The 12,652-nt window shown below is 41.3% G+C and overlaps 1 protein-coding gene across 4 annotated transcripts in view; it reads left to right on the top strand.

The window, feature by feature from the left end:
- Window positions 1-12,652, top strand: part of SSBP2 (single stranded DNA binding protein 2) — a 1,934,337-nt gene that overhangs the window by 1,779,882 nt on the left and 141,803 nt on the right. Inside the window, exon 13 of one of the 4 annotated variants that reach the window (XM_044064245.1) lies at window positions 27-190. The exons of the other annotated variants lie outside the window; for them this stretch is intronic. Within the exon in view, the coding sequence (XP_043920180.1) occupies window positions 27-175 (149 nt within the window). The 3' untranslated portion in view covers window positions 176-190. Of the gene's footprint in view, window positions 1-26; window positions 191-12,652 lie in introns of those variants that run through there. 4 annotated transcript variants of the gene reach the window in all.

The following is a 12,652-nucleotide window of genomic DNA, read 5'->3' as shown; positions in this document are numbered from 1 at the left end:
CTAGAACACTAACCTATCTTGTACAGTTACGACATCTCTGGATTCTCCAACACAAATTCATTCTGGCAAAAGGCAAACTGGAAACCACAAAGCAACAAACTTCAAAAAGACTCAAAACCTTGCAGCAGCAGCAAAAAGGAATACAGACTCCACAGAAACATTGAATATAAATTAATCGGTTTAATAATCCAAGAAAAAGAATAAAACCAAGAAAGAATTAAGTGCTCCAAAAAAAGAAATTTCTATGTCAAGAAACAATACGAAAGGGCCAAAGAGGTACTCTGTTTGACATGAAGTGGGACTCTGTTCCAAAGGTGTGGTAACCTCTGGGAGGCAAATCTGTCCCTCCAGCAGATTGTATTAATGTCACATACCAGGTTAAGGTCTTTAGAGCGAGTAACCCATGTACTATTTGACTTACGGATATGCAGCATTTCCAGTAAAGCAGGGTCAGAGATTGCCTTGTATGCACTCACAAATAAGTCTGGTGATAGTACTGGTTTTACTCAGACATGCATAAATTATAAGGAAAATTCTGTCATATTTGCTTGACCTGAAATATAATGTCTGTATATGACACTATTTTTAAAATTTGTCACAATCTGCTGTAATTTGTTTTTATACCATGACTGTTTACTTTGCAACCTTACCATTTTATTGTAAACTGTGTGGAGCTCCTCGGGTTTTTGCTGAAAAAGGGGTACACGTCCAGTCAGGATTGTAAACTGTGTGGAGCTCCTCGGGTTTTTGCTGAAAAAGGGTGCACGCCCAGTCAGGATTTCCTGTTCAACAAAAAAAATAAAATAAAATTTTCCATATTTGCATTAATAATGCAAATATGGAGGGTGATAATGCCACGTTTGGGGGTCTATAAAATAGCGGGTGTGAGGGGGAAAAAGACACTAAATTAAGTTGTGCAAGGTAAATGCATCCAGAAATTCAACTATTTGTTTTAGATACGTTATTAATAATAACAGTATAGTGATATCAAGATTTTAAAGGTAGGTCTTGCATTAAAGAGCAAGATGGACCCTCAAAAGTGACATGATTTGGATGGCATTCACGGTGAAACATTCGCTGTGGGATGTGCAGGACTTTTTAATTATTTAAGAAAGTTTTGCAAACGTTATTAATAATGTTACATATTTTTCATATTCACATTGCTAATGTAAACTGGAGTGTGATGCTGCTGTTTTTGGGGTTGGCATATGTAAGCAGTGAGTGTTAGTAAAGAACTGAAGCTTTCCAGAGATTATATATATTTGCCTTGACATGAGTATTACTAGTATTTTCATAACTGCATTAATATTGTAAAAGCTATGTGATCTGCAGGCAAACAAGTGTGGCCAGCTTATATACAGCATTGTGGCGTGGCACACAGTTTTGCCACTCATAGTTGCATCTAACGTGTCATTCTGCAGATTGGTACTGTTGATTTGAAATGTTGTGATAATATGGCACACATAATTTGCATTGATTTCTATATCACGAAACACAAGTGAGTTACACACTCTTGTCATACATCAGTGGACAGCACTTGAACAAACAGTTGACTCAGTACTATATTGGGTCCGTGTTGCAAGCTTAAATAAATATTACTGTTTGTTTGACTATAAAGCTGCTTATTTTTGGCAAATAAAATACAGTTTTTGTTTAATGAATCTGTAGTATACATTCAGTGTCATCAGATAGACTCTTGATATTAAGGCCATAACACAGCCCATTGTCAAGAGGACATCTTTCATATTTTTCTTTTTTTTGTAAGTATCATCATATTTGAGATATTGCAGATAATATGAAGTACAGTCTCCATAGAAGATTTGTTAGAAAATTTCATAGGAAGTGTTTTGTTGTCATAAGAGATTTCAGAAAGCAAGGGGAGTAATTTGCCTCATGTTACTCGGGATTGAATGAGTTAATATATTATATTTAAGTCTGTGTTGCCCATGTGATGGCCCATAGTTATTAACTAGGTGCTGTCTCTTTGTCACTGCCACTGTATATTGTGCCTGTGTCTGCCTCGCATCTTCTTCTAATGTTTTGTTTGCTACTACCCTGGTCTGTCCAGCAGTACTATGATGATCCCAAATTGTAACTGCTTTCATACCATGTCGTATAGCATGGTACAGATAATGAATATGTTATTGCAGTACACCACTAGGTGTATCCAAGTAGCATTTGTCCAAGCACAGGTTTGATGATCAGTGTCTGTGATAGAGCGGTGTGAGTCATCTGTGCCTTGGTCCTGGGGTCTGTGGTTGGGGATCATCAGCCTGGTTTCAAAACATATCCTACATTACCTACAACACACAAATCAGTGAACACTATTATGGCTGATCTGCTGCTTGCATCCATTGAACAGTAGATCCAGGTCCCTGTGGCTGACAGAATGTACACTGTCCTTGTTGAGAGCTGCAGCAAAATTAAGTAAGTGCTGCTAAGCACAGACTGCTGCCACTGGTAGCATTTTACTGATATGCAGCCTGAAATTTCATAGAGTTGTGCAGCAAGATGTAAAATCTGCTGCAGATACATTCATGGATTCTGCCATTTTCACTTCTTATATTTGTAAATATTGTTCTGTTACAGTATTGCTTTATGTCTCCTTTTTGCATTGTTTCTGTTGCGTGTTGACTTGTATTTGTATCCCTTGTGCAGTGTGTCTAATCTTTGAAATACATATTGATTTGTTTTTTTGCTGCCTGTAGCTTCTAACGCCCAGACAGAGCCTGAAAGTGGCCCACCTGCATGAATGCTGTACCCAGGTCGACAAATTCATAAATAATTATTGCCTTATCTGATTGCATAAATTCATATACATACTGCCATTATAGATGTCGTAAATGGCCACTGCACTCCTGAGCAGTGTGTGTCTCTGAATTTCCCATACCCTGTGCATTACTACTGAACATGCAACTTGCCATTGCATAATACACAACTTGTTTATGAATTTTGTCTCCATAACTCTTTCATTGAGAGTTTTTAGCATTACTCCTTTAAGTCTTGGATTGTGATATTTTTTTTTCCTCTTGCCCACATAATTTTATTTCTTTTTATGTTTCTGTTTTTTTTAATACCAATACTGTTTTCAATGTTTGAAAAATGAAAGGGAATATTTTGGTTCAAGTAGTTGTGGAACAGGAAGGGAGGTCCTACAAGATAAAAAAAAAAGCCTTAGTAAAATGGTAATTGACATTAAGTGACTTCATGTTTATAGTTTCATAGGTAAGTACCAGGCTAACTGCTGTTGTGGGCCATTTTAGGCCTTGCCAGTTATCCGAGTTGAGAATCAAACTTAGCACTGTGTGTCTGTTTGGTAAACAGCTCAACCATTATGCCAACCCCGACACATAGTTTCATAGTTTAGTTCTAGGCTATCTGCCCTGAGGCATTTGCAAGCTAGCCCTAGAGATGTGGCTTTCGCCACCCCATGTAGTGGTACTAAGGTGTATAGAATAAATTTAGAATACTGTGCCTTTGTCTAGTAGTGACACATTGAAGACCCCCTTACTTATTAAAATTAGTTTACTGTGCCTCTGTTAAGTAGCGATACAGGGGTGACTCCCGGGGTAAACCTACGATCTCCCATCCACTCGTCAAGATTTCTCTTGAAGAGAGTCACTGAGGGGCTCTGCCTAACATGGACTGGGATTTTGTTCCAGAGTATGGGAAGCCTCTGAGTTATGAGTCTGTCCCTCCAGCATGTTCTATTCATGTTTGTACTGAGGTTTAAATCTTTGGCTCTCGTGGTCCTTATGGATTTTGATCTTTTGAGATAGAGCATGTCCATCAATTCCTGGTTGGACATGGCCTTGTATGTCAGGCACACATCACCTCTGAGCAGGCGGAGTGTGAGTTGCTTTTTTAAGTATTCAAAAGTAGATTTTTACTTTTTTAAACAGAAGTAATCTGCTTTGTCCTAAATCCATGTCAGTGGTGCATGTTAAGCTAGGCTCAAATAAGTATGCATTTTCTGGCACTTTGTTCCAAATCTACATTAGTAAGTAATGAACTATGAATGATAATATGACGGTGTCTCTCACTGACAAGCTGTCAACTAATTTGTGAATATCTCACACAATTGTGACAATAAATGAGTGAATCATTTGAGACACAAAGTATGCAAAGAATGTTGTTACAGGAGTACGTCCCCTTGAACCCCGTATACACACACACACACACACACACACACACACACACACACACACACCGTGCTTCTCTGAGGTTGTGTATTGCCACTTACAGTGACAGTTTGACCTTCCAAAGGGAAAAAACTGGGCAGTTTCACACTTGTGATTGCTTAAATCAGTGTCAATCTCTAGAGCTTCAGGGACAAGCCTTGCTCTGTCCATAATGTAGATTTAAGTACATGGCTCATTTTGCAGGAACTGTACAGAATATGATGTGTTTCACTTGTCTGAGAAGCATCTAGGCATGATTTTCTTTCCTTTGTTTCCGTTTGTCAGTTGAGCAATCTCTGTCTCTGCATATGAAGACACAGTCAGTGCTTTTGCTTTCTACAACATCTAGTAACAATAATACAGGCATTACTATACAAAAGTGTGCTGAATCAGTTCTCTGCCACATCTCTTTCAAAATAACTTTTTCATTTATTCGCTCTGATTGCCCATTTAATCTAAACTGAAGGTTGCATGGTAATCTGACGGTGTCCCATCACTTGGTAGGCCCAATGCAGAGAACCTAATCTCAAGCAGGATGACTGCCTGTCATGGGATAGATGAACATGCTCCCTCGTAGTATGCACAGTTATGTGCACTTTAGTGGACCTCCATATCATTTACAGCTTATCTTTTGGATACGGGAGGAAACTAGATGAAAACCCATGTATGTACAAGGAGGATGTGCAAATTCTTGTGCAAGAGGCAGACAAGCTGTGAACCGAACCAGAGAGCCAAGCATCGCAGGCAGTAGTACAAGCTGCTCTTCCACTATGGCATTTCTCATAGCATCACAGGCAGTAGTACAAGCTGCTCTTCCACTATGGCATTTCTCATAAAAACCCAAGTATTTAATTTTTAGAGTGAAATTACACCATCTTTTTGATAACTGTTTTGCTAAAATGTAGAAGATAATTGCACACGTTGCACAATTCTGAAAATGTGTATTTTTTATTCATGGGTATCATGTATAAATTCATTCATTAGATTAATGCTTTACTACTTGCAATAGTATGATCTTTTCCTAGAACATGTTATGGTTTTATATCTTGTGGGCTTAAGCAGTCATGTGCAGATGAAGATGCTGAATGTTGTCCTGCACCTTACTGAATTGCAGCATTTCTGCTTTCTGGATCACAATAGCCTCCAGTCCAAGGGTGTTTGTGTCAGCCAGTCAGGTGCCTCACCATCTCAGGCTGCAAACCCGTCAGAAAATAAGAACCAGCATCAATATGAAGGGACATGTTTAAACGACATGGCACATAGGCTGGCCAGGACTATCTCTGTCAGAAAACCAGTTTACAAAAGGGAAGTGGAGACACTTGAGAATGGGTTAGCATATACCCAGTATTTTGAATGCTAGCCGGTGGTGGTAAACGCCAACTTGGCCAGAGAATCATTTGCGTGACAGAAGTACATAACAAGTTCGCCAGGCTGGTACATCTGCATGTCTTGTCTAACTTTGCGAATAATGAACAACTAGTTTGTGGATGTGAGAGGTAAAGCAGACTGGTGGCCCATCCAATTCAAATTATCCAAAGGTGAGTGTTTCTGCACTTTGAAAATATTTCTGAAATGGAAAGTGCAGGTTAGGAGCACAGTTAACTCAGCTGGCATGCTTTCTTCCCACTGAACTATGTGAGCTATTGCCCTTTTCTTTCTTGAAGCATCTTCAAGTGTTGCACCACCTGCATCAATACTTTTTGCTGGAGCGAGACCTGCACTGTTCCTCATGGGAATACAGTCACTGCTAATAAAGACTTTCTGTAAAATGGTACACAGAAGGTGAGTAAATCAAAAGACTATGATTTACTGTTACAGTGACATTTCTATGAAAGACCTATAGTTACTGTACTTGGTGACACTGAGTGACATTGGAAATATCAGGGAAAACCTGATGGATATGGTGTATCTCCAGTTTAGCAAAGTTTTTTCCCCCTCACAAACTATTGGAAACCTAGGCGGTATGAAGTCAAGGGAGACAACATTCAGGTTTAATCTGTTAGCTTGCTTAGTTAACTTACCTTTCTTGACTCTTTTAGCTACAACCCAGTCTACAAGGGCAAGAGTAAATGCATTATATGTATGGGCAGTTCAGTACAGCCAGTCAATCAAAATGTTTTTGTGAGTTTGGAGGAAATGAGTACTTTAGGAAAACCTATGCAGACATAATGAGAACATTTAAACTCCATGCAGACGGTGACTGGATGTCAGGGTTGATGTTTGGACACTGGGGTTGTGAAGCAGAAAACTGATCACCAAGCCATCATGCTCATGAAATGGGTAAGTATAAGAAGAACGTGATGCTAAAAAGGGACACTTTCAGGAGACCAAACAGTGACTAGAGGAGTCCCATAAGGATTAGTCTTGGGTCTGTTACTATTTGGGATATTTGTGACATGTCACCAACGTTACTGTGATCAGCTTATTTGTGGATGTCACTAAATTTGAGGAAAGATTTGGAAAAGCCTAGAGAGAGAGAACTCTGTTGAACAACTAGATGGGCAGGAAAGTGGCAGTTACTCCTGCAGAGTACAAGGTCTTGCACATAGGAGCCAAGAACCTTAAAACTTATGTAGCTGATAGATGACAAACTATTCCCCTTAAGACAAAGAAAGCTGAAGGTGTCCTGTTCACTGCAGAAGTGTGCAGTCAGGCCCAGGCTGAAAAAAGAGAGAGTTTTGTTTGATTCACTACGTGTTGAAATGTAAAGTTGTTAATTTTCTTATCTTTCTATGAGGTTTAGCTGGGTTGTAGTTCCATATTGTAAATACAAGTAGGGAGCGAGATGCAGGAAGCACAGCCTCTTGCAATAGTTACATATACAAATATGGTATAAATTTTAGATGCTACATGATTCTGCCAGTCATTTTTACTCAAGCATTCTTCTGTAAATCAGGCAGTGATCAAATGACAAATATTCCTAAGCAGGCAGTAGCGAAAGCAAGCAAATTGCTGAGATGCATCCAGAGAGAAATCATTTCAAGAAATAGAAAGGTATTCTTGCTGATGTACAGGTCACTGTTCAGGCCACAGCCAGGATACTGTGCTAATTTCTGATGCCCTTTCAGATAAACACTAGTTGAGAAGGTTGTCACAGATGATATCAATTTCCTCAATCTGACATGGGATTTGTAGCACTGATAGGGGTTTGAATGTCACCCCTGCCAACCAGTTTACCATTTACCACACAAGTATGTGAATAACAAGGGCCTTGGTTTTGGGATTCACTGCACCGTTCGGTCCAGAGGGATGGTCTCTTGAGTCAAATCGCTGGTATCAAATAGATTAAATTAGAAAAGTATACACAATTCTAATTCAGTAACTAGTTCATCATACACAGCTTGATCCTAAGAATCTAAAGGTGGAATATCCAGTGCTGTACTGGGTATGGGGTTTGAACATCCAAACCTGCAGTAGGACTACACACATCACTTTCCGAGCTGAGCCTTTACCCTAGCATCCCAGGCCCCCATTCTCACCACTGTCTCTGTGAAACACAGTGTGTTCTAGTGCCCCAACAAATAATTGCCTTTTCTAACAAATTAATTTCCATCACATGTGCACACTTCCCACATAAGGCTGGCAGAATTTTGTAACTTCTCCTAGCTTTCTTCTAGGCATGATAGTACTGCAAGAACCCTGGATATATGTTGGTTACCTGCCACTGTTGATTTAGAAAAATATAAATTAAGATAGTATAGTATCTTTCACTAGTAGTATGCTCAATCAGTTTGGCTAAAGTAGAAGGGGATACCCCAAGTTTGCCGATCTGAGTGCTCAGTAGCCCCCTTTTCAGATAAATAACAATAAATAATAAATACCCCAAGATCTTTAGAAGTGAGTAAGACTTTATTTAAATGAAATAATTACAGGAAAATATCTGATCGGCAGCTAGATAAGCATCCTGGCTGTCTCTTACTATAAAAGCACCGTTCCTAACTATTCTAAGTTAGCAAAAATCATACCATGCAGAATTCAAAACCAAACCTTCGCAGATGTAACAAAAGCAAAGGCAAGACAAACTGTTCCCTGGTTTGAATCCAAATATGTATATTACTTTTTGCTGTTCGTGCTCTCATGGAAACCCAGGATCATTAGATTATATCATTTCCTTTCCTATACAAAACAGGTGTAATTGCATTGTGTCAGATTAATTTGCTTTCTTTCACACACATTAGAGCAGTTGGTTGTCAGTTTACTTGATCAGTTAACTGTCTGCATATTAGTAACAGCTCCCTTTTGCAAATCTAGCCAGCTGCTTCTTTGAAGTACACAAATTACGTTTTATGACCCATGGTTTTCTTGACTCCAAACCCTTGATGTGAAGTTGTCCTATCCTGTCTTCAGTCTTTACTGATGGGTTTGGAACTGATCCTCGGTTCTGACTTGGCCACTTACTAAAGCTCAAGGTCTCAAACCAGCTCATGGCTCCATCCCTATCGCATGATGCTCTAGTGCCATCCCCAGATCTTGTTTGCCGCTGAAACAGATCAGATCGTTTACCAGCTCTGGCTAAGCGATTTCGCATTTCTGAGTTTTGGAATCCTTTTTGCTGGATTTAGTAGTTAATTTAGTGTGTGTGTCAGGCCGACTTTCTTTTGGCCTTTATAATCCCTATTCCAGCTAAAGTTTGCATTGTTTTTTTATATTTAGATTAGAATAGTTGTTTGGTGTGCCTTCTTGTATATAGATAGATATAATCATGTGGTTATTTAGGCAATAGATAGTTGAAATAGTTCTGTGGTAAACCTTTACAAGTAATTGTTTGCAGTGTTTTTTGATTTTTAGATTAGAATAGTTGTTGGTGTGCCTTTTCATATATAGATATATTTAATAGTGTGTGGTTATTCAGGTAATAAATAGTTGAAATATCTTTGTGGTAAATCTTTACAAATAAGAGTTTCCTATCTTGTTATTGCCTTTGTGTAAGAGTGTGATTCTCCGAAGGCTTGTTTAAGTTAGAGGGCCTATAACCCATTTTAATTACAGGGTTTCTTACTGAGTGTGCGCGAGTACATAATGCCATAACAGAAGGAGCAGAAACCTTCAGGTTTTAAAAAAATGCCGTAATGCTCCCAGAAAATGTCACTTACTGATGGACATTTGGAGTGTGTCTACTGTCTGGGTCGACTCCACTTACAAGAACCTTGCTCGATTTGTCATGCATTTAGTCCTAGGGTCCTCCAAAAAAGAAAAAACAAATTGATTCTGCGGGGCATGATAAAATCTTCTTTTCAAGAAGCCATGGAATAGGGTCAAAGTCCACCAAAATCTACTTCAGTTGGTGAAAAAAGTTCAAAAAGGTCTACTTCCTCTACTTAAAGCACATTGGAGCTATCCACTAAGCTTCCTAGAATGTCTTCCACAGAAACTCAAAAATCTGACTCAACAAGACCTACTGCCTCAGCTCCACCCTTATCGGAACCGAGAGCAGTTCAAGTTCAGAGCTGCTTCCTGGTATTGGAGCCGATATCTCCGATTCTTAGGTCTCCCATATTACAGTCTACATTATCAGCACCATCCTCTCAATCCTCCAGAAGGCTGTCAGATGATGATATGAATCAGTTGGTGCAGAGATTGCTTAAGACACTGGCGCTGGCCAGACTTTTATCGAATCCGACTCCAAGAAGTTCAGAGCCGACTGGAAACGGTCTCCTGATTTCCGTTCCTCCTCCGACCCCAGCGGTGGTTTTGGAGCTGGAATGTTTAGAACTCGTAGTAGTGGAACCATCGGGACTGAGAACCATTTTGGCTTCTTCAGTGCCAACCTCTCTGACTGCTTCGGTACCATCTGAGATGTCTAGGGGCTGACACTCGCCAGTTGGGTCTGGGAAGGACAGTCAAACCAAAGCTTTTTCAGTTCTGAATTTGCCTGTTGGGGCTCTGGCTCAGGTGAGCTTAGCTCCTACCTTGGCTTTGGAGCCACCCTCCATGGTTCCGGGAGCATTGACCGATTCCTCAGAGCAAGTTCTCTCGTAGCATGGGAGGGGGCCTTCGCAGCCATGAGGAGAGCTGTGTCACCAAAGACATCCTAACTACCAGATCCAACCATTCCACCCCCAAAAGCTCTGGCGTCTCTCCCCGCACGGCGATTCCACAAAAGCATAGAGACCCTAAGCCTTAGGAACCTCCACTGGGTGAGACCTTGTCTTCTGAAACCTCCCCGGAGAGTCCCACTCAGGAGGTCCCTCGGAAGAAACTATGCAAGGGGAAGCATATTGACTCCCAGGATGAGTCAGTTACATCAGATATGGACCTCGAGGAGTCAGAAGGGTCTGCAAGGTCACCCTCTGAAGATGTCTCCTTTGCAGACATCCTAGAGATCCTAAAACAGAGAGCTGGCTGATATCCCATCAACCCTTCTGATGAGGAGTCCGTATACCTGAAGGCTTTTGGATCTCTACCTTCATCCACCTGGGTATCTCCACCTTTCGACGAGCTCATGGATTTAGTTTGTCAAAAGGTGTGGGAGACTCCAGATTCAGTGAAACCCATCCCCAGGAGGCCTAACAAATTCATTACTGTGCCAATGGATAAAACCTCTTTGACCAAAGGAGTACCTGTGGATGCCATGGTGGTGATGGCAGCCACTAAAAAGGAGTTGTCAGAAACTTTGACATATGTCCATCCCCCAAAAAAGGAGTCACGGATGATGGACAGGTATGGCAAGCACATGTTTTCATCAGTGGCCTTTACCCTTAGGTCGCTGAACTACCTTACGCATTTCACGAGACTGCAGAGAAATCTCCTGAAGGAGCTTGGAGATGCTCTCCAGGGTACAGTAGCTTCAGGGGCAGCAGATAAAGTATCCTCCCAGGTTGCTACCCTCAATTCAGTGGTTAACTCATCCGTCCATCTGGTATCCTATGCAGCCAATGGAGTGAGTAGGTCAGCAGGTTCCGGAATTGCCCTCAGATGTCATTCCTGGATACGCTTATGTAAATTTGCAGAACCCTTTAAGTCATCCTTTGTCAGTACCCCTTTTGATGGCTCGTCCTTGTTTGAGCCCAAAGTCAAAGAAATGCTTACCCGGTGTGAACAAAAAGGGAAAACTCTCTCTGCCATGGGAGTCCATTTTTCCACTCTTTCTAGACCCTATCCCAAGAGTCAAAAGGTTGGGAAAATATGGTTCCAGAAATCCCAAAGGGTCTTTCAGATCACTCAGGGTGAGCCTTCCTTCAGGTGCAGAGGAGGAGGTAATAATGGAAGACACTGCCCACGCGGCAGAGGGGGTCCGCAGAACCAGGGCGACCAAGAATCCTTCTTCGGCAAACCCTATCAGCGCTCCTGAAAGAAAGCCCAACTGTCCCTCTCTGGAGGCAGTTGGGGGACACTTGTCTTTGCACCCACAAGCCTGGCTAGACATAACAAAAGATAAGTGGGTGCGAAGTATTATATCCGGGGGCTACACAATCCCCTTTTCAGTGCCACCAAAGATAAAGAGAATCCCGGGTGTTCCACCCAGTCACAGGGAACAAGCAACCTTAGTAATTCAAACGTTTCTACAAAAAAGAGTCATCCAGCCAGTCCCGGCAGACCAAATAAGATTCGAAACTTACTCAAGGTTCTTTTTAGTTCCAAAAAAGACAGGGGACTGGAGACCCATATTGGATCTCAGCAAACTAAACAAGTCAGTAAAAAAAGACAAAGTTCCGAATGGTCACGCTTCAGTTAGTAATTCCCTTTTAGGGAAAGACAATTGGATGTGCTCTATAGACCTCCAGGATGCGTACTACAATATAAAGATGGACAGACATCCAGGAGTCATCTGCACTTTCAGCTGGGAGCCAATCATTACCAATTTCGAGCTGTGTCCTTTGGCCTCACTACAGCCCCCAGAGTGTTTACCAAATGCATGACAGTAGTTACGGCTCACTTGAGGCATCTAGGATTACAGGTGTTTCCATACCTAGACGACTGGTTCCTAACCACCACCACCACCACCAAGCACCTACTTATTCAGGCAAGAGACACTACCCTGAAACTATGTGCCCAGCTGGGGATTTCAGTAAATGATTAAACGTCTGCCATATTGCCATCAAAACATATTGTCTTTATAGGCATAGAAATAAACACAGAAACCATGATAGTCAGGTTGCCTTCAGACAGACTTCAGTCTCTTAGACTACAGACCCTGGATCTTCTTTACAAGGCAAAAATATAAGCAAGGACAATCCTGAAAGTACTAGGGACAATGGCAGCAGTAATACTGGTGATTTCTGTAGCAAGGCTACACATGAGAATCCCCCAGTGGATGCTTTTCACCCAGTGTCCTTGCAGGAACTGCCAATGACCCATCTCATAACCCTGACGGAGTCCTGCAGAAAAGTCCTTCGTTGGTGGCTTCATTCCGACCAAGTAATGATGGGTCTAATTTTTCCCCCTTCTCTGGTAGCCACAGTGAACACGGATGTTTCCCAGATAGGCTGGGGGGGGGGGTGTTATCAGGGAAGAACAGCCCAAGGCATTTG

This window comes from Protopterus annectens, chromosome 2.part2 (genome assembly GCF_019279795.1).
Source record: "Protopterus annectens isolate FY-2018-M chromosome 2.part2, PAN1.0, whole genome shotgun sequence".
In the NCBI taxonomy this organism is placed as follows: Eukaryota; Metazoa; Chordata; order Ceratodontiformes; family Protopteridae; genus Protopterus; species Protopterus annectens.
The sequence above is the reverse complement of the archived record's forward strand: the minus strand, read 5'-3'. Positions and strand labels throughout refer to the sequence as shown.